This window comes from Pipistrellus hanaki (genome assembly GCF_964339955.1).
Source record: "Pipistrellus hanaki genome assembly, chromosome: 7".
In the NCBI taxonomy this organism is placed as follows: domain Eukaryota; kingdom Metazoa; phylum Chordata; class Mammalia; order Chiroptera; family Vespertilionidae; genus Pipistrellus; species Pipistrellus hanaki.
The window spans coordinates 14,933,905-14,954,435 of NC_140509.1; the positions used below are offsets into that span (position 1 = coordinate 14,933,905).

The following is a 20,531-nucleotide window of genomic DNA, read 5'->3' on the forward strand; positions in this document are numbered from 1 at the left end:
CTCCAAACAGAATCTTCACTCTGATTGCCAAGAATACGTACACTAAATCAAGTTTGTCTCAAGTGGGAAACTTCATTTTCTGGAAAATGCTTGGACACAGACAACTTCATTCCCCAATCCTTTCAAATCAAGGAGTTAACCACTTTCATTCACATTCTTATAACACACGCATAACAATCCCATCCTCTGTGGTATCAATGAGCAAGACTCAGAGGGCCAACACCAACTTGCCTTTCTTATCACTGCTGCAGTACTTGGATGGAAACTATTTTTAGAACATTCATCCAACTTCAGGAGAGAGGGACAAAACAGAGCTTGTGCTGTTTTGAGAAAGGTGAATTATGTTGTTGGCATAATAGGAGAAGATAATTTGATAATTTCTTCTTTTTTATTACATCTATTTCCTAGCCCAAGGGATATCGCCTGCAATCACTGTTCCTAACACCACTTGTCTTGTTAGGTAGATCTGTGAGTCACAGAGGACAAGATTTGATTCAACACAGTCTCATCTCCAGCCTTGTCATCAGGCCCTCCGAAGTTAGCCACTCATAGAGCAGGCTTTTCTCCTCCTGCTCTGTGAGCCAAGAATAAAACCAGCTACAAGTTTCAACCACTTCAAAATGTCAATCACAAGGAAGCCACGGAAATACTTTGGGCTAATGCCACAGAGCCCATGTTTCAGGAGCAGGAAAGTCTTACCTTGCTCTCTTCTCCTTCAAACACCGACTGGTGAACGTTGCATGCAAACAACGAGTTGGGGAGGTCATTGAAATCGGTGATCGCTTGGAAGGCTTCCTCCGCGAAGCACTGAGTGACAGCCCAGTCCCTGTCTATGCAGCAGAGCAAGAAAAGTCCTCCATCTTCCGCGATGTGTCCTGGCTGTGCCGGGTTCCTCATTCCAACGAAGTAAGATTCTCCCCTCATACCTGAGAATGCAAAGCCAAACACGTGTCAGAGTAGAATTTGATGATTTCTTAAAACTTGGTGTTCAGGTCGCAGCACTGGAGTGTCTGGGGCAGAGCAAAGGAGAATGATCAGGGGAAGAATCAGGGGCTATTGGAAGTTTGAAGAGCCAACAAGTTCATGTTATCCCCTGGATCTCTGAGTCACAATTTCCCATACAGCTCTGCTTCTGGGTAAGAACCAGTCAGTGCTATGGGATAAAAAAACAAACAAACAAAAAAAAAACCAACAAAACAAACAAACAAAAAAACAACAACAACAACAACAAAACTAAAAACTAAAAACAATTCACTCAACTAGGATAGGAGTTGGAGGCCAGGGCCTCTAGCCTAGGTGCTGGTGTTTACTAGATGTGGGACCTGGGAAAGTTCCATAGTTATCTGAGCCTCTGCTTCATAATGAGAGTCAAATGGACTCAAACAGAAATACATGTGCCAAAGAGCTTTGATATGTTTGTTACATGATGAATTATACACCACCATCACCACCACCACCACCACCACCAATGCCTTCAGGGGTCCTCAAACTTTTTAAAGTGGGGGCCAGATCACGGTCCCTCAGAGAGCTGGAGGGCCGGACTATATGAACTACTAATTCCTACTGTAACACCTCGGCTGCGCTCACTGCCCAAAAAACCTGGCGGGCAGGATCAGACTCCTCTGCGGGCCGCATGTGGCCCGCGGGCCGTAGTTTGAAGACCCCTGGCCTAGACTTTATGGAGTTCCCAGAACTGTTCTATGATTTACATGCATTAAATAACCCATCTAACCTTCACAAAAGTCTATGAGATGGGTTCCAATATTATCTACAGTTGGGAAAACTTGGGAACAAAGCAAGGTAAGAAACGTTTACAAGGTCAATGGCAAAGACTTGGATTCAAACCCAGGGAGTTTGGCACCAGAGCTCACTTTTCTATAACTTAGAAACTAAGCAGATCAAAATTAATGCACATCTACATTTAAGGAAGTACAATCTACTTCATTTCCACTGAATCCTGATTGTGGATACTCTAATAATTAACAGTTTAACCACTGTGAGGACTCTCACACACACATATCTTCTGCATGGGATGCTTACTCTTAAGTAATTTGTGAACCTTGGATCTTGAAAGATCAATTACTATGTTGACTCATCACCCCAATAAGGAAGCCTTCTAGTATTAATCTCATCTGTGTTCCAGAATTTTATTTCCTCACTCCTTACATTCAAAATTCTATTCAACTGCAACCAGTTGAATAGTTTCTTCCATTTTGTGATACTAGTATATAATTCAGTACATTTTATCCATTTAGGACAGTCCCTACACTTTTCTTTTGGGGGGCCTATCATAGTATTATTTTCAGACGTCAATATTGAGAGGCCCAGAGGGCCATACAACTTGCCCATGGGGGTGCAGATAAAACTGACAGGCAGTTATGTGGTTCCGGGATCATCTTCAGTAAACTCCTTTTTCCTAATCCCAGCACTGCACAGTCTCAGAGGAAAGAACAGAAAGGTGCTACATGAGATGTCACTCAGCCCTCGTGATGTTGAAACACAAAGCCTGGATCCCCAAAACAAAAATAAGTTCCTGCTTATGTTTCTCTTGAACTCTGGTGATGAGGTTATGTTTTTTGTTTTTATTTTTCCTGGAAACAAAACCCAAATGGGACCCTGATAAGCAGTATTTGATGACAGTATAAATAATGCATTATGTGTAAAATCTTGGACCTGGTTGGGACAGAGCCAAAAAATGGAAGAATTTGAAGTAGTAATTCTAAAACCAGGTCACTGTAATTATGGTCAATAAAAATCTTATTCTATATAAAATATAATAAAACCATTCCCGTATTCTAAAGTTCTTAAAACTCCAATTAATGCAACATTTCATGTATGGGAATCAATGAAATATTTATTCTAAATAAAAATATGGTACACATTTTAAGCTTTGTTTTGTTCTATGGTTAATCCAAAATATATGAGTAGTTTTAACTAGAAGGAAAAACTTATATGTATTTACTTTTCTTCATATTCAATTATACTAATATATTCAAATATTTTAGTATAAAATGCATAATGGCCATCATTTATAATTAGAGAATAATTATTTTAAAAGTAAAATAACTAAGAGCATTAAAATAGTATTATTTTTGATAAATGGATTATAGAAAAAATTTTAGATAATGAAGTCATAATCATCTAGTGGCATGAAACATATATATTAAGTATCAATTCTGATTTTACTTTTAATACTGTCCCTCTTATTTATAAATTTTTAAATTAATCAAAATGGGTCCCAAAATGTTATTAAACAGGTCTGAGAATGTTGCAATTATTCTTTTTCAAAAAGAATTAAAATCTATTGCTGAACAAATTAACTAAATAGATCAAATAATAAGCCTCACTCAGGACTCATTTTAATCTACTCAAATGGTCTTAACTTCTATTCTAAATTGTAGCAATAAGATTATCTTCCTGAGACTTTATTTTAAGCTAATTACTTTCAGTAAAGATTTAAAAGGTGAATGCATTTTGGCAAACAACCTATTCTACTTCTTTGGAGAAGTATTTGAGAAGTCAGAGCTTTGAACAAAGAAACTTTAACTTTCAGTGCCATTACTGACTCACCTCATATTTTAGAAAAGTCAACTGATTGTTCTATGACTCAGTTTATTCCTATAAAACAGAGTAGGAAGAGGCAGAGGAGTGAACCAGGAATGAATGAAGTAATCAAAATCAGCATTAACCACTACGTAAAAGGATTTGCTACATGAAATCCGATAAAGAGACACCATTATGATAATCTCAGAGCAAGACTATTATTCATTGGTATGATCACTAACTTTTATACAGAAAGAAAGGGAAATTCTGAAGATTAAAAGAGCTCCCTAATAAAGAAAAGCAAAGGTCCTACATCCCAAAACTAGTTTTAAATTCATTTTAAAACTCTTAAGTATTGTGAAATATCTTTTGAGGCAACAATTGCCTCATATGATAAGAACTACATGTGTTGTCCTTATTTCTAAATCTGAGGGTGGTTATCCAAGAGAAACGCGCTGCCTTCAGTTCAAGGGGCAACTTTTCTGGGAAATCTCCCAACATCCCCCACGGCCCACGAAGGTGGCATCCTTGCTTTGTCCCTCGGTGACTTGCACAGCTTTCTCTCCCAGATGTGCCCTCACTGAGACAACTGTCTACTGGTCTATGTCTCAAACCAGATAGATACTGATGGTATTTCCTTAGAGCAGAGACTGGACTGTCTTCATCAGCGTGTACATTATACTTCATGTTCAGCCTGGTTCTTATAGAAAGCCCTCAAAATGATGTTTGACTGAATTAATGAAATATGTAAAAGGAGTCACTTTTAGGAAATAACAGACCAGCAAATGAGTTATAATGGCTGATTTAAAATAGGAACACTAATAATATACTATTTATTTCAAATTTATACATGAATAATGAAAAGCACCCAATCATTTCAATTCAAGGTTTAATTTTATAAATCAAAGATAGCAAAAAATTACTCAAAGAATTCCTCTGGCTAAATTTTTTTTTTAATCTGTGCAGTGTAATTAAAATAAGTTACAGTTTTTGATTATATGAGTTTACTAAGGAGAAAAAAACTGAAAAAAATCAGAATAAAAAGGAAAATAAAATTAAACACTAACTAGCATGAGATTTATTTATTTATGTATGCATGCATGCATGAGTTTTAGAACCCTAAGTAAGACATTACACCTGTCTATGAATAGGGTACAACTCATGAGAGTGGGGAGCTGTGCATTGGCTCATAGGAGTTCTGGTCTATACAGACTTAAACTGAATATAAAGGGGGAGGGGTTGCAAATTAAGCCCAGGAGAATGGCAAAGAGCCATGACAAAAAAAATAAATAAATAAAATTGTAAATATCCATGGAGATGCTCATCCTAGCTTCACTATCAAGTAAAATCTTTCCATATATTTAAGAGATGTGTGATCTATAAAAAAGGCTATTGCCACATTGGTAGGAGTGGAGTGGTGATAATCTCATCTTGAGTATCCTCATAGGTAGAAAACATCCAGGCCAATTCTGAGCACACCCCGCTACAAGAGAACTGGCATTCTTTCTAAGGAGGTTATCCAATCTTACTGAGAGGCCAAGGGTCATGCCATCTAAGAAACAGGTGCATGGGAAGACACAGCAGAGGGAAGTATAGGAAAGAAGTCTTGAGCGAAATCACAGTTGCTTTCAAATTCTGGAGGAGAAAATGAAATTTTTGTGTATGATGCTTAGGGAGTAGAAGTCTAACCAGAGAGAAAGAATTCAATTTAATAAAAGGAGCACTAGGTCTTTTAAAAATTAATGTAAAGCCGAAATGTCTGGCCTCATGTCTAAGTGAGTAACATGCACAGGTGCTCCATGGAGTAGGAACAACTTTGTCTGGCAGAATGTCACAGAGGAATCCAAGGACCAGGGAGACGGCGGTTGGCATTTCCTCTAAGGTGTCTTTTCACCTTGAGATTTTTATCTTTCCAGCATTAAAAGAAGATACACAAGAAAAGAGACCCCTGTTTATCTCTGGGCTTGAAGATCCTCAAGAAAGGGTAACATATAACCTTTATCAAAAGCTTTCTCGAGCGTTGAAACTTTTAAATTGATGCTCATAACAATCCTGCCTATATTTTTCACCTTCCAGGTTATTAAAACTAGAAAGTGAGAATTTTTTTTTTTTAAAAAGGGAGAAAAATGAGCAAAACATACAAAAAGAAACTTAATTTTGGGTTTATTTTTTCTTAGACAAAAGAATGCTAAAGATTCAATTCATTTGCTTTTAAAATAAAGAATAGGAACCTAAAACTTCTGCAACAAGGACAACAAAACAGAAACAAATATGCCTTGAATCCATGTTAGGGCCAGCCTGGAGGATAAATAAGGAAATGGGATAAATGGAAATGATTAATGAATAATTCATTCTGACTTTAAGTTCAATTTTAATTGGAAAACAAGTAAATGGATTATGAGAGATTAGTTAGTGTGGAGGAACTGAAGCACTGAATGTCAGCTTGAATATTAATGTAAAAATAAGAATGCAATGTTCTATTAATTAGCAGTAGAGAAGATATTGTTATAGCTATTTTTAGGTTGAATATAAAGTTAAATTAATCAAGTTGAAAGTTTTAAACAAATTAAACTTCCACTGTCTTTAAAATTTCTTTATCTCTAAAATTAATTGATTCTTTCATGATACCTGGGACAAAGTGAGCTTATTAGAAGAAAAATTGTATGTGAATAACAATACTTTTTACCATGAAATAATGTCAACAGCTTTTATTTTTGGTCTGGCTTTTGGGTGAGGTCCTTTTGACATCTTTTGGTATTTTAATATGTAGACCCTATTAGGAGTAAGAGAAATTGAAGTATGTTAGTAACCAAAAACCATCGCAACCATCTTGAGATACAAAGGAGAGTCATGATATTCTTAGGTTGTGCTCCATAGAAATTCATTAGAGTTCTTGCTGAAATATAATGGAACCTATTTAATTCAACTGCACAATTTTCACATCATGCTATTCTTGATACCATATGGGGTCAGTTTTGAAAGTGGCTTTCAACTCATGGAGTTCAAAGGAAATTATCCACATTCCTCATCCACTGCTTCCTTCAGGACACCTCTGGAGCCACTGCTCCACCTTAAGCTTCTCTAGGACAATATTTTAATTACTGTATTTTTCCATGTATAAGACATTATTCTTTTCTAAAATCCTTAGGCTGAAAATCGAGGGGCATCTTATGCACAGAAGTCAGCAGAGGAGGGAGCCGGAGGGAGCCACATGGGTGTATAGCTGCCCATACCTTGTAAAACAGGTTTCCTCCAATCACAAGCCTTATTGTTACTGACATCAGCTGGTGCTATATTTGGAGGCGGAGGTGGAGAGTGCACAGATGCAACAAAGACTGGGTCATCCTGACTCCATAAAGATGTAAAAAGTAAAAAGATATATACTGGTAAGTGATTACCTTACTCTGCAAAATTCAAACTGAATGTAATTAGCTATGGAAAAGAGCATGAAAATAGAGCTGCAGAGACAATTTGGACCTCTTCCCATTGAGTATATGATCAGATAGTGAAGAAAACAGGAAGAACAACTCATTAAGGTGAGAAGAAGGCTTAAGAGAAAAACCAGAAAAATGGACAAACTTGGAGCAGAGGTTTAAGACTTGGATTATGGAGCAAAACCAGAGTGGCTTATGTGTGTCAACCAAGCTTATTCAATGTCAGGCAAGAATGCTTAGAAGCAAAATGAACATTGTTGATTTTACAGCAAAGGCAAAATGATGCTTCAGTTTCATGAAGAGAGAAGGGTTGGCCATGAGAACACGAGCCAAACAAGAGGGCAAGGGAGCTGCAATGTGGAATCCATGGGTCAGCTTCTAGGGCACAGCACAGAACAGAAAAGGCTGAGAGAGTTTTGCTGGGATTGACTAGAAACATCACTTCTAACTGGCTAACAGTCTAAAAATTTCATATTAATTTCAACGGAATTTGATTTTAAAATTTAAATCATTTGTAAGTTCACACTCAACTAGAGCCTATGTAATGTGGCCACAGAGTCACCATTTCTGACTGTGTTTGTTTGTTTGTTTGTTTGTTTTTCTTCTTTTTTCCATAAGAACAAAAAGAGTGGGAGGGGAAGGAGAGGTTCTGTGCCCTCTGCCTGCACCATTTGGGGCATGTATTCTTGAGCCCATTATGGAGGTAGAAGACCATCCTTTCATTTGTTGCTGTAAGAAGCTTAAAGATGAGACAAGTAATTATATGCAAAACAACTTTTCACAGGAGAATGACACTTCACAAGTGAACAGCAAAGCAGGCAAAGGTTGCTATGGCAGCCAAAGTAAGATTCATCCTGTAATCTTTCACCTTTGGCTTTCAGATGATACACAGAGCACATCAGGAGAAATAGAGTGAAAAGGGAAAAGAGCAGGGAGTGAGACATGCAGCACCTCTGAAGAAAATTCAGCCAAGAAAATTCAATTTCTTTCTAGTAAGAAGAAAAGCCAGATTAGCAGGCTGTCTGGAGGGTAAGGAGTGGGGTGGATAGATGTTCAGAATCATCAGAAGGCCAAGGAGCAGGATTCACTTCCCAGGATAAAATGAGCAGATAATATTGGCTTCATTGTAATGGTTTTAATGCCGGAGAAAAAAGAAAGGAGGACGAGAGAGAAATCTCAGTGCCCAGCACACAGTATGCCACTTTCCCCCCCTCAACTACAGCTATTAGTTCATGTCACTTTCACATTAAAAATCTTCTATAACTCACTAAGATCCATCAAATTCAATAAAAACAGTTCTTTAGCAAGAAAACCAAGACACCCCCCAAGAAGATTATAGAATTCCTATCCAAGTGTGTCTCCTCTTTCATTAGTCCTGAGAAAAAAGTTCATCCCAGCATCAAGTTGCAGCTCTGTCAAAAGTGATAACATCAACAGCAGCAGAAAACAATTACCGAGTCCTTCTTTGTTCTGAGGACTTTATCTGCATCAAACTTATAGATGGCTGTGTGGCCTGGACCAACTACTCAAGCCTTCCTCCCTTCCCAGCTTTCCCTCTGCTAGCTCCCTTCCCCACCTATCAACATTCCACTCACCCTGAAAGCCACTGCCTTCAGACCCCACTCAGCTTGAGCTGTACAAGGGGAGATCACCCCTCTCATGGACCCATCGTCCCATGTCTGTCCTGTCTCTCAGCACACTTTGTTTTGCCTCTCCTTGTACTTATTCTTACCTTCCATTCAATGTTGAAACAGAAGCTGTGTTTTCCCCACCTGGATAACCCTTGTAGCACCTAAATAGGGCCTTCATACCCATGGAAGGCAGCTCTGACAGTTCTTGAATGGAATAAAATTCAAGGGGTTCTGAATTTAATTCTCAGCTTCCCAACACACTAGCGCTCTGATATTGGGCAAGTTGCTTAACTTCTCTAGGCCAGTTTCCTCGCCCATAAGGTAGGCATAAAAAAAGAGCATATTCGTTAGACTGCTGCTTTGAGGATTTTATAGCTAATACAAATAAGCCATTTTGAACAATGACTGACACACACTGCGAGTGCTCAATAAATGATAACTATTATTAGCATTGACCTCCTTAGTTCTCCACAGAGCAACTCCATAACTATGTCTCACTTGATAGAGGAGCTCTTCTTCTCTTTCCTAGAGTCTTCAGTCTTTTTCAGGTAGAGAGGCGTAGAGTATAGAGGAAAGTAAGGGGGGCTTTGGTCTGAATCCTGGAATGCCACTATCCAGCTTGTGTGCCTTTGGACATGTTTCTGAACATTTTGGGCAGTGTAAGCAATATGGGAACCATAAGCTACCAACTTCATAGAGTTCGCATATGGGTTAAATTAGTTACACTCCCTCTCCCCAGTCCAAAAATCCACCAACTTTTGCTGGGCACACTATTGTTCAGCTCTTTAGAATAGGTGGTGCTCCCACAGTGAGAACTGCAAGAACTGTGAAGTCACCTGCAGACTGAAGTCCCAGCTCCCCATCCAGTGCTGGCTGACCATGAGGAAAACACCTACCAGTGGTGGCAGCTGGGCCTTGGACCCCAGGTCTGAATCCTCCTTACACAACCATTTTACTTGGTAATTTTAGGCAAGTTGGTTTCGCTCACTAAGCCTCTGTTTCTAGACCTTTAAATCAGGACTATTGAGAGGTCCAACTGGGATCATCCTGGTCAAAAACATAGACCAGAGGTCAGCAGCCATGATCACTCATAGAACACTAGCACTTGCTCTGACCCCTGGCTTGCCCTTGTTAATGTTATGGTCAGTTGCACCTTAACTACTCACCTGTATTTAGATGATTGTTTATTTTTCAGAAAAACATATTTTGCATTAGTCCCACAGTTTGACATAACTTTAAGACTAAATATCAGGACTTCCCTTATGTTTTCTCAGTCCATGTACTTAGCTTTCGAGTACTTTTCTTGGTTTAGACTTAAAGTTGTACTTGCTATTCTCTTTCCTTTCCGCACCATTCTCCACCTTAGATAGAAATGCCATCAGTGGTTAACCAGAAACTCAGGGTATTTCACAGGAAGGAAAGTTCTCATCCCACCAGCAGCAGCCAAGCAGCCTCCTGCCCAGTGCCTCTTTCTGCTCTCCTCTTTGCACATGTGTTGTTATTCACAACATTTGGCAAAGCGAGCCCATTTATTGATGTTTTCACATCTCCCCCCATATGTTGAGCATTCTTGCTTCTTCCTGTAATGGCTGGCATCAACTCAGGGCTATGGCTTGATCTGTGGTGTTGGCAAAACAAATGGAATATAACACCAGCAGCCTCTACCCAGAGCTATGGCTATTCTCTCATTTATTCTCTCTCTTTCTCTCTCTCTCCTAATAGACACCCCACAGCTTTGCTCTCCTTTGATTATTTCTTTCTCAACCGCGTGATTTCCATTGTCTCCTGCTAAGTTAAATCAATAGCAACTACATACTTTTTCTGGCTTTATTAAAATATAATTGACATATAACATCATGTAAGTTTCAGGTGTACAATGTGATAATATGATACATCTATATATTGTAAAATGATGACAACAGAATTAGTTAACACCTCCTTCACCTCATATAATCACCATATCTTTTTTGGAGTAAGAACATTTAAGATCTACTATCTTAGCTACTTTTGAGTATGTAATTCAGTATTGTTAACTATAGTCACCACACTATTCATTAGATTCCCAGAATTTATCATCTCTTAGCTGAAATTTTGTACCTTTTAACTAGAATCTTCCCATTTCCCCAGCTCCTGGCTACCATTATTCTACTCTCTCTATGAATTAAGCTGTTTTATACTCCACATATAAGTGAGGCCATTCAGTATTTGTCTTTCTCCATCTGACTTATTTCACTTAACATAATGCCCTCAAGGTCCATCCATGTTGTCACAAATGGCAGGATTTCCTTCTTATAGTTGAATAGCATTCCAGTGCATGTGTGTGTGTGTGTGTGTGTGTGTGTGTATCTTCTTTATGGATTCATGTGTAAATGGACATGTTATATTGGATGGAAATTAAATCAGTATCTCAAGGCAATATCTGCACTACCATGTTTATTGAATCATTTATCACAATAGCCAGAATAGGCAAACATTCTACGTCACTAGTCCACTCTTGACCTGAAAGTCAGTCACTGCCCTGACTGCTTTAGGTCATTCATTTTAAAATCCCTGCCTTCCTTTTTTATTCCTTGGTGAAAGCTGTTCCTTCTCTCTTTCCCTCTTTCTTTTCTTTACCCTCTCACGCTCTCTCCCTCTTTCAAGCTTACAATCACAACATGCGGTAGGTTCCTACAGGAGCAAATGCTGGTTGGACTTCTGCATTGCAGACCAGATCCTCTTCTTCTCTAGATGGAGTTGCCTGCCCTCAGCCTGTTCAACCAAGAGCCCCAATGAGAAGCCAACACAGGCAGTTTTCCTCCACATCGTCAAAAAGTCACAATTCAGGATGACCCATAATTCATCCCTCACTTCTGGTACCATGTGTTGTTTACAAGAAAGAGCTGACCAATATGCTAACTTAGAAAAAAAGAACAAAACCTTTATTAAAGTCCTTCCTGGCCTGTTGCAATTGGGACCACTATTCTAAGGGGCCAATTCCCCTCATCTTTCATTCCCTCATCAACAGATCAGGGGCCAGCTCATGAGGCTAGAACCCATGTTGGTGGTAAGGTTTCTGCAGAAGACCAGCAGAGGGTGTTTGGAGGGAGATTGAGCCAGTGGAGGAAACAAGTTGGAGCAGCCAAGTGAGTTGGATCACGTGTGTACCTTTGAGAAATGGTGGCAATCTTCTCTCTGCATTGTCAGGCCTCTATACTGACATATGCAAAGATAAAGCTTGAAAAGAAGTGGTAGGAAAATATACCTCAACTTCTACTTGTCCAAAAGAGCAGATGGAAACACTTGAAACTTTGACACCATGACAATCAAGATGGCTGCTCCATCGTTATCATCTGCAGACTCCTGACAAGGACAACTAGCACAGTATGAGGAGCCTGCCCACACCCCCACATGACATTGGAAGCCCTTTACACCAGAGGAGAAAACTAGGGCCTTTCACCTTCCTGCTCTTCTAACCAGCATTCCATATGTTTAACTAGAAAAACAGCAACACGGTTGAAGCTTCTTGTTCATAAAGATGTGACAGATGAGTGCTAACCATTGGGTCATGAAGCCCAATTCAGTTCCAGGAATGGGGCAGTATGAAAGATAAGAAACATTATTTTAGGGTAGCTTGTCTTTTTGAGAAACTACTGCTATTTATATAGTGACCTAATAGCTCTACCTTTCAGAAGACAGTGTCTGTCGCATAGCAGATGCTCAAAAACATGAACCTAGATTCTTCTCTATTTTTCCCTTTCCACCAGTTCCCTTACTTTCTCTTCTTGTCCATTTTTTTACATTTCTTAAAATTAGTTCTATTATTGCCCTTCTTGATTTGGAACTTTAATGTACAATTATCTCAAACACTAAACATGAGACATTAGAAATGTAATAAGTGTATGGGTCTTTAAAAAGGATGCATAATATGAGGGGAAACAAAAGCAAGTCTAATTGATTATGTAAACAGGGGTTGCCCTTGGTTAGAAGTGGGAGGATGATCTCTGTCCTCAACATGTTCAGCTTAGTCTTTGTTCCCTTCCTTCCTGGTGTTCTCACCCCTCAGCATCTATACTACGCACAGTTATCCTTCCAGGTATTCTACCAGTCTATTGAAACTCCTGTAGTGTGACCATAGTATCAGCATCTGTTATTTCATACGTATTACATAGGGACATCAGGACTGTGTGTCTGAAAAAGTGTGAGCCATGTAGATATCTGGGAAAAGGCTTGTCAGATAAAGAAGCTGACAGAGAAAAAGGCTGTACAGGAGGAGAGGCTTAGCAGGTTGGAGTCCTCTTTGCTCTCTGGTGAGGAAGGGAGGTGGTGAGAAATTCATTAAAGGGAAAGCAGGACTGGGACATGTAGCTCCTAATGGGCTGTGGAGAGGACTTTGCTATTTGCTCTGGGATGAGAAGCCACTGGTGATTTTGAATAAAGAAATTTGACCAATTAATTTATGCTTTAAAATAATTTCTCTGGTGGCTATTTGGAAAATAGACCAAGACAGCAAGCAAGGGTGGAAGGGGAGGACCAATTAGGAAACAATTGACAGTAATCAGGCAAGAGGTGATGGTGACAAAAGACCAAAGAGGTAGCAGTTGAAATAATAAGATTATGGGTATATTTAATGTACTAGCAGCATTTGTGGATGAATTGGATATGGAGTGGGGAAGGATCAAGGATAATGCCAAGGTTTTGGCCTGAGTACTTAGAAGTGCAAAGCTGCCATTTACTGAGATGGGGAAGATAAACAGAGGGGCAGGTTTGGAGAAATGAAATCAGAAGTTCACTTTAGGACACATTGAAGATTCCAATGATTCACCTAGGTGATGAGCAATTGGTGTTCCAACCTCTAAGTTCAGGGGAGAGGGGGTGCCATAAATGATACTTAAAGCCATGGGACTGAGTGAGGGAGTTGAGGAAGAGAAGAGGTCCTAGGTACGAGCCTGGGAACACACCAGCATCTTACAGGAATAACAATAGTACCATCCTCTGGTGTGTTGTAAGGAGTCAATTAGATAGTCCACTTAAAACAATACTGGAGTCTTCTTCTATAATCAATGACCAAACACACACACACACACACACACACACACACACACACACACACACCTCTTATCACATGCTAGCCCCTACCTCTACCACAGCCCATCCTATTAATAGGTCCCAGGGACCTGCACCTGGTGGAAGTGTTCAGAGTGCTCAGTAAGGGGAACGGGGTGGGAAAAAGGAAATCTTGTGTTCCCCGTGAAGACCAGAGGGAAAAGTGTGCTAGCTTGTATTCCAACCTGGAATTCTGAGCATTTTCCCACAGCAATATAAACAGTTTATAAATATCTCACACCATAAATCCAGTACTTTATCTCAGATACATCATGCATAGAATAGCCTTTTGGCCTAGCCTGAGGACCTGGTCATAATTTATGATGTTTCTCTGAGAAAATACAGTCCAAATCGCAAACACTTCTATAGAAATTTACATTTAAGAGAAAATAGGTTGCTTCCTTATATAAAATCACACATATATAAATTCTAAGGATGGATGCATAAGGACTTCCTTTTAATAGTAACTTTCTGGCCCTAGCTGGTTTGGCTCAGTGGATACAACATCAGCCTGTGGACTGAAGGGTCCCAGGTTCAATTTGTAGGCTCAATTCCCAGTAGGGGGCATGCAGGAGGCAGCCGATCAACGATTCTCTCTTATCACTGATGTTTCTATCTCTCTCCCTCTCCCTTCCTCTTTGCAATCAATAAAAATATATTTTTAAAATAGTAACTTTCTGTAATATATAAGCTATATTTTAGATCTTCAACTATGACTAACGAAGTCCATTGATAGTTCTTTTGTAGTGCCTGTCTTAGTTTACTTTGACATACCTGTCTGTGACCCTCCACACTTCATTCCCCAGTGCTCAGCCAGGCAGCAAATAGATCACTGAAAAATGTTAACTCCAAGATAAAATTCCCCATCATGCTCTACTTCCCCACCAGATCCTTTATCTTGCTGTATTATAATTATTTAATTGCCTTTTTCCAATGAACTATGCAAACGCTGGGGAGTGTCTATTTTCTTCACAGTGCATTTCCAGAACTCAGCATAGGATCTGGGATCTGGCACTTAGTAGAGAATCACTAGAATTTCTTGAATGAATGGGGAATTCGGAACTCAACCTTGGTCCTAGCCCACTCCAAACTCATAAGTCTCCTGGGAAAAAAAAGAAATCCAGGGGGTTGTTCCAAATGAGTGAAGTCAGTCAATCCGATAACAAGGCTATAGGAACATAGGGCCTCTTCTATATAATGAGATATGGGGATCTGCACCCAGAGCAGAGCTCTTAGTGTGGCCTCTGGAAGCCCAGAGAGATGAAAAGCCTCCATAAGACTAGCCTCAGGGCTGCATAAGAGGGCCACACTTAAGCCCCCAGTCTCCAGTTTTCCAGAAGAGCATAGCTTAAATGACAATGTGATCTCCCTGGGCCACACCTCCAGGGCTTGGCATCAAGAAATCACTCAGGAGCAGGCAGTAGAGAGAACAGAAGGTAAGGAGACTAAGGACATTTAGAGAAAGTGCCAGGAGGGCATGGAGAACATTCCAGGCTAAGGGAAAATCTTGAGCAAATGCATGAATGAGGAAGAGTGGGGCAGGGAGGAGGGAGGAGGACATTTAGAAAACTACAGTAGTCCAGATTGACACCTAGGAGCGAGGTAAGGTGAGGCCATATTGCTGCGTACCTTTCACAGACATAAAATCTGCTTCTAGCTGACTGGCCCATGCCAGGAATAAGGAGTGTTGCTGAAGCAGCAATGTGCTATCATCAGAAATTCATTTTCATGAAATTCCCAAGCAGCTTAGCTAAGAGTGAGAGGATGATATGGTGGGAAGACCACCTGAACAGCTATCATGAGGGTTCTGCAAGAAGAGCTGTGGACTGACTGAGCTGTGTTCCCTCAAAATTCAGATGTTGAAGCCCTATGGCCCACATTGACTATACTTGGAGATGGGGCCTTTACAAGGCAATTAGGCTGAATGAAGTCTCTCTGTCTTTGGCACTTTGCTATGGCAGCCCCAGCTGAAAGATGGTTTGAAAAGTGAGAAGGGGTGAGGATGGATAAGAAGAATCCTCAAAAAGCAGTGGGAGTGAATTTAAGGCATCCAAACTGTGTGAAAGGTGGGGAAGCTGAAGACTATGAAATCACTGTGCTTTCCAGGCAGGGATTCCATGACCTGCAAAAGAAAAGCTACAAAAAGGAGGAGTGGATGAAAAATGGCACAGGACGAAAGGGGGAGTAGTTGGAAGAACACAGACAGCAGGGAGTGTGGAATTCCTTTCAAGAAGCGATATGCTCAGCCAAAACCGGTTTGGCTCAGTGGATAGAGCATCGGCCTGCGGACTGAAAGGTCCCGGGTTCGATTCCTGTCAAGGGCATGTACCTTGGTTGCAGGCATATCCCCAGTAGGGGGTGTGCAAGAGGCAGCTGATCGATGACTCTCTTTCATCGATGTTTCTAGCTCTCTATCCCTCTCTCTTCCTCTCTGTAAAAAAATCAAAAATAAAAAAAAATATTTTAAAAAAAGAAGAAGAAGAAGAAGAAGAAGAAGAAGAAGAAGAAGAAGAAGCAGCAGCAGCAGCGATATGCTCAAACCCCCCACACCCTAAGGGAAAGCCAAGGCTTATTTTTCTCTGGTTAAACCTATCTGCCTTATTGTGTTAATACCCTTTTTTCATTTCTGTAAAGCAGGGAGTCTTTGAGACACTGTTGGGGATTACCAGGAATTTGTTTTATTCAGGTGATATTATTCAATTTCTGACAAATACCAGATGAAAATGACTTTCTTGTTTTTCCTCATAAGACTCTCCCAGGCGCTTTGGAAATGTTTCCTCTTGGCCCAGGTAATATCTGAAAACCCTTTATTTCACAGAGGCTGATGTTAAAGCAATTTTCAGAAGCCTCTTGAGAAGAGGAAGAGAAATCCCTCCCTCCTTCCCTCCTCACCCTCACCTCCCCATGCACAAAGAAGAGGTCATGTGAGGACACAGCAAGAAGCTGTCTGGAAGCCAGCAAGAGAACCCTCACCAGGGACCAAATTGTCTGGCACCTTGATCTTGGACTTCTCGGCGGCCAGAACTATGAGACAATTAAGCCACACAGATGATGGAATTTGGTATGGCAGCCCAGGAAGACATGGACAAATTATCTTTCAAGAAGTAGGGAGCTGCTGTAACAAATACACTGAATATGAAAGTGGCTTTGGAATGGGGTAATGGGTCAAGGCTGGAAGGGTTTGGAGGTGAATGTTAGAAAAACCTGAGATTGCCCTGCAAAGGCTGTTGGTAGAAATGTAGATGCTAAAGGTGATTCTGGTGAGAGCTCAGAAAGAAAAGAGGAGAGCTAGAAAGAAAGCTTCCCTCTTCTTAGAGACTATTAAATAATCATGCTTTATCCTTCAGAAAAGACAAGAATCACCCTGAAGGTGATTCAGAAATCAGCAGGGTTGCCCCCCTCATCACTGGCTCAAGGAGAAGGCTACTTGTTCCTTGGTTTCGGAGGGCTGGGCCTGGCAAAGCCACATGGGGGAGGCCTTCCTAGAGAGCTAAGAGGGTTGCACCCCATGGAGCCAAAGGGACAGGGCCTCCCACAGAGCCATGGGGATGACCAAACCCAGCCCCCAGGGGGCCCAAGATTAGGCCTAAGATGATTGTTCTTGAGCCTTAAGATCTCGTGGACTTTGCCTTCCTAGGTGTCAGACTTGCTTGAGAAACATCATCTCTTCCTTTCAGTTTCTCCCATTTGGGATGGGAATGTCTATCCTATGCCTGCCCCAAAGCTTTATTTTGAAAGCACATAACTTATCTACTTTATTTTCTCACAGCGAGAGAATAATTTTGCCTCAGAATGATTTGACATCAAGCCTCACCCAGATCTGACCTAGATGATATAAGGACTTGAACTTGAGACTTTAGAGTTGGTGCTGGAATGAGTTAAGACTCAGGGGGCTATTAGGATGGAATGAATGTATTCTGCCTATGAGGACATGAATGTTTTGGGACAGGGGCAGAATGCTATGGACTGAATTGTTCCCTATATTGAAGCCCTAACCTCTATCGTGACTGCATTAGTAGATGGGCCCTTTAGGAGGAAATTAAGATTAAGTGAAGCCATAAGGGTAAGGCCTTAATCTGATAGGACCGGTGAGTTTATAAGAGGAAGAAGTCTCTCTCCTTCTCTTCCTCCCTCTTCCTCCACAGGCACTAGAGGTCACACAAGGTCACAGAGAAAGCACCTCTCTGCCTCCAATACAGTTCTGTTGTTTATGTTGTTTAAACCACTCGGTCTATAGCCTTCTGTTATGGCAGCCCCAGCTGCCTGAAACAGTGAAGAGATGGTAGGCTTGAAAAGTGAGAAGGGGAGGAAGGATAAGGAGGAGAATCCTCACAGAAGTAGAGGGAGTGGGTTTCAGGAAAGTGAGGTGGTCAAAGGCATCCACACGGTGTGAAAGGTGGGGAAGCTGAACGCTATGAAATCACTGTGCTTCCCAGGTGGGGGTTCCATGACCCACAAAAGAAAAGCTACAAAAAGGAGGAGCTGAAGAAAAATGGCACAGGATGAAGGGGGAAGTAGCGGGGAGTGTGGAATTCCTTTCAAGAAGCGATATGCCCAAACCCCCCACACCCTCAGGGGAAGCCAAGGCTTATTTTTCTCTGGTTAAACCTATCTGCCTTATTGTGTTAATACCCTTTTTTCTTTTCTGTAAAGCAGAGAGTTATTTTAGACACTTGGGGATTACCAGGAATTTGTTTTATTCAGGTGATATTATTCAATTTCTGACAAATACCAGATGAAAATGACTTTCTTGATTTTCCACATAAGACTCTCCCAGGCGCTTTGGAAATGTTTCCTCTTGGCCCAGGTAATATCTGAAAACCCTTTATTTCACAGAGGCTGATGTTAAAGCAATTTTCAGAAAATCCTCAGAAAGCCCTGACAAGCACGTGTATGGTTCGGAATTGAATAACCGCAAAAACCTGCCTGAGAATCCAAGGCTGCTTTTGACTTTAGCCTTTCCCCTGCACTTGGCATTGCTCCCAAACTGTTTACCTCTAGCCATTTCTTTTTTCCTCTGCTTCAGCCCAGGTTCCAACAGAGAGAGGCCCCACTTGACCATGGGGGGTTCCACATGGTCAACACAGTTTAGGCCCACATCTCATCTCTAGCACCTGGCACACATCTTAAAGGGAGGTGGACAACCACCTGTTAGTACCTGGTCACCTGAAAAGTCAGGTTGGAGGTGAATTCATTACGCACATAACTGAGAATTCTTTCTCGGGACTCTCTGACTGTTAGTTGTGGAGGGGAGAAGCCCTATCACAGCTGCTTCTACAGAAGTCTAAAGAAATAGCCACTATTATTCCAGACCAGTTGCGTTACATTTAAGCTCCCCAAAAGAGGAGGCACTTTGACAAGGCACCTTGATTGAAAGAATACACTTTCTTTCCAAACAGAAGCATTTCAAAATGATGTGAGTTTGAGACAGAAGCCTTTAATACACCTGCCTGAGGGAAGTTCAGACACTGCTGTCCATTATATTTGTGTCCACATGCTATAAAGTTATCTCCTCCTGTCCAGTCCGGTTCCAGTGCTCCACAATCTTCCTAGGAATTCATCAGAATACTAAAGAACTAAGGATAAATACGCTGCCATATAGCATCTCCTCTGATTGTCTGAGCTTAAGGTTTTCCTTTCCCTTACCCAAGAGTAACTGATGCACTCATTTTGGACAGACTCGGAGACCTTTCAAACCAGAAGCCTTTCTAATGTGTAGCAGGGGGTCACAGGATGAATGAGTGGTCTTCACCCTCAGGGCACTTACCACACAGAACAGGTGTAGGTAAATAGGAAGCTGAAGTCTACTGGACTCCAGTTCTACTAAAGACAGGGACTCTGTTTGTCTGGGTTTATTTGTACCCCAGTGGCTAGCAGACCACCTGGTACATAGTAGGGATGAATTAACGAATGAATGAACAAACAAATGAATGAATATATGAGTGAATGAGATATAAAGGTTAGACTATGTATGTGCTATACATATAGGTTGAAAAAAAGACCAATGGCTTCTTTGAGAGTTCAAGGATTGAGGAAATCCTGAAAAGATAGAACCTAAAGGAAAACTGGAATTTCAAGAAGCAGAGATAGGAGAAAGTCCAAGTATGATTTTACACAATTGCAATGTGCTTTAAATTAGTTATCATTAAAAAACATTTTTCATTCTGATTATTATTATGTCTAGCATTTCTATAACATTTTATATCTGTAAATTGTAGGCAAATGCTCCTTAGTTTGTTGTTTATTATAAAGCTTTTGATTTATTTATAAGCAACTTGGTGGTTAATTATTTATTAGAATAGGAAGCTGAAGAAATAATATCTGGTCTCTCATAGCCATGTTCCAATTATTTCTATTGCTCTCCCGGGGTTCTCTAAAAAGTAACCATAAAAAAGTTAATTTGCAATTAGGGAAAGAAAGGTGTATATTTGGCAGCATTTACACTGACATGATCAACAACAGACATCACTGACAGAAACTCTACAGTGTAAGAAGAATGACCTCATCGTGACATTAGCATATGGTCTTAAAAATAAACAGTTAGCAATCCTAGGATGATAAAAGAGGTATAGGAATGGTTTGTTTATAGTAATCAACGATTAAGATACTATAAAGGATGCATAAAAATATGTCTATCATAGAAACTCCAAAGCAAGAAAATACTTGGAAAATCATTAAAAGAACTGGCCTGATCAAGAAAAAGAAAAAACAGAGAGAGAGAGAGAGAGAGAGAGAGAGAGAGAGAGAGAGAGAAAGAAAGAGAGAAATTATTATACCTGAATTAAAAGAAAACTACTATCTCACTGATGATCTCTCACAAACTAGATAATCATCTCTA

At 40.4% G+C, this 20,531-nt stretch overlaps 1 protein-coding gene across 3 annotated transcripts in view; it reads right to left on the minus strand.

The window, feature by feature from the left end:
• Positions 1-20,531, minus strand: part of RCAN2 (regulator of calcineurin 2) — a 223,897-nt gene that overhangs the window by 191,672 nt on the left and 11,694 nt on the right. For all 3 annotated transcript variants that reach the window (XM_084889845.1, XM_084889847.1, XM_084889846.1), the window contains exon 2: positions 700-926. In XM_084889845.1, coding sequence (XP_084745971.1) covers positions 700-926 — 227 coding nt within the window. The remainder of the gene's footprint in view (positions 1-699; positions 927-20,531) is intronic.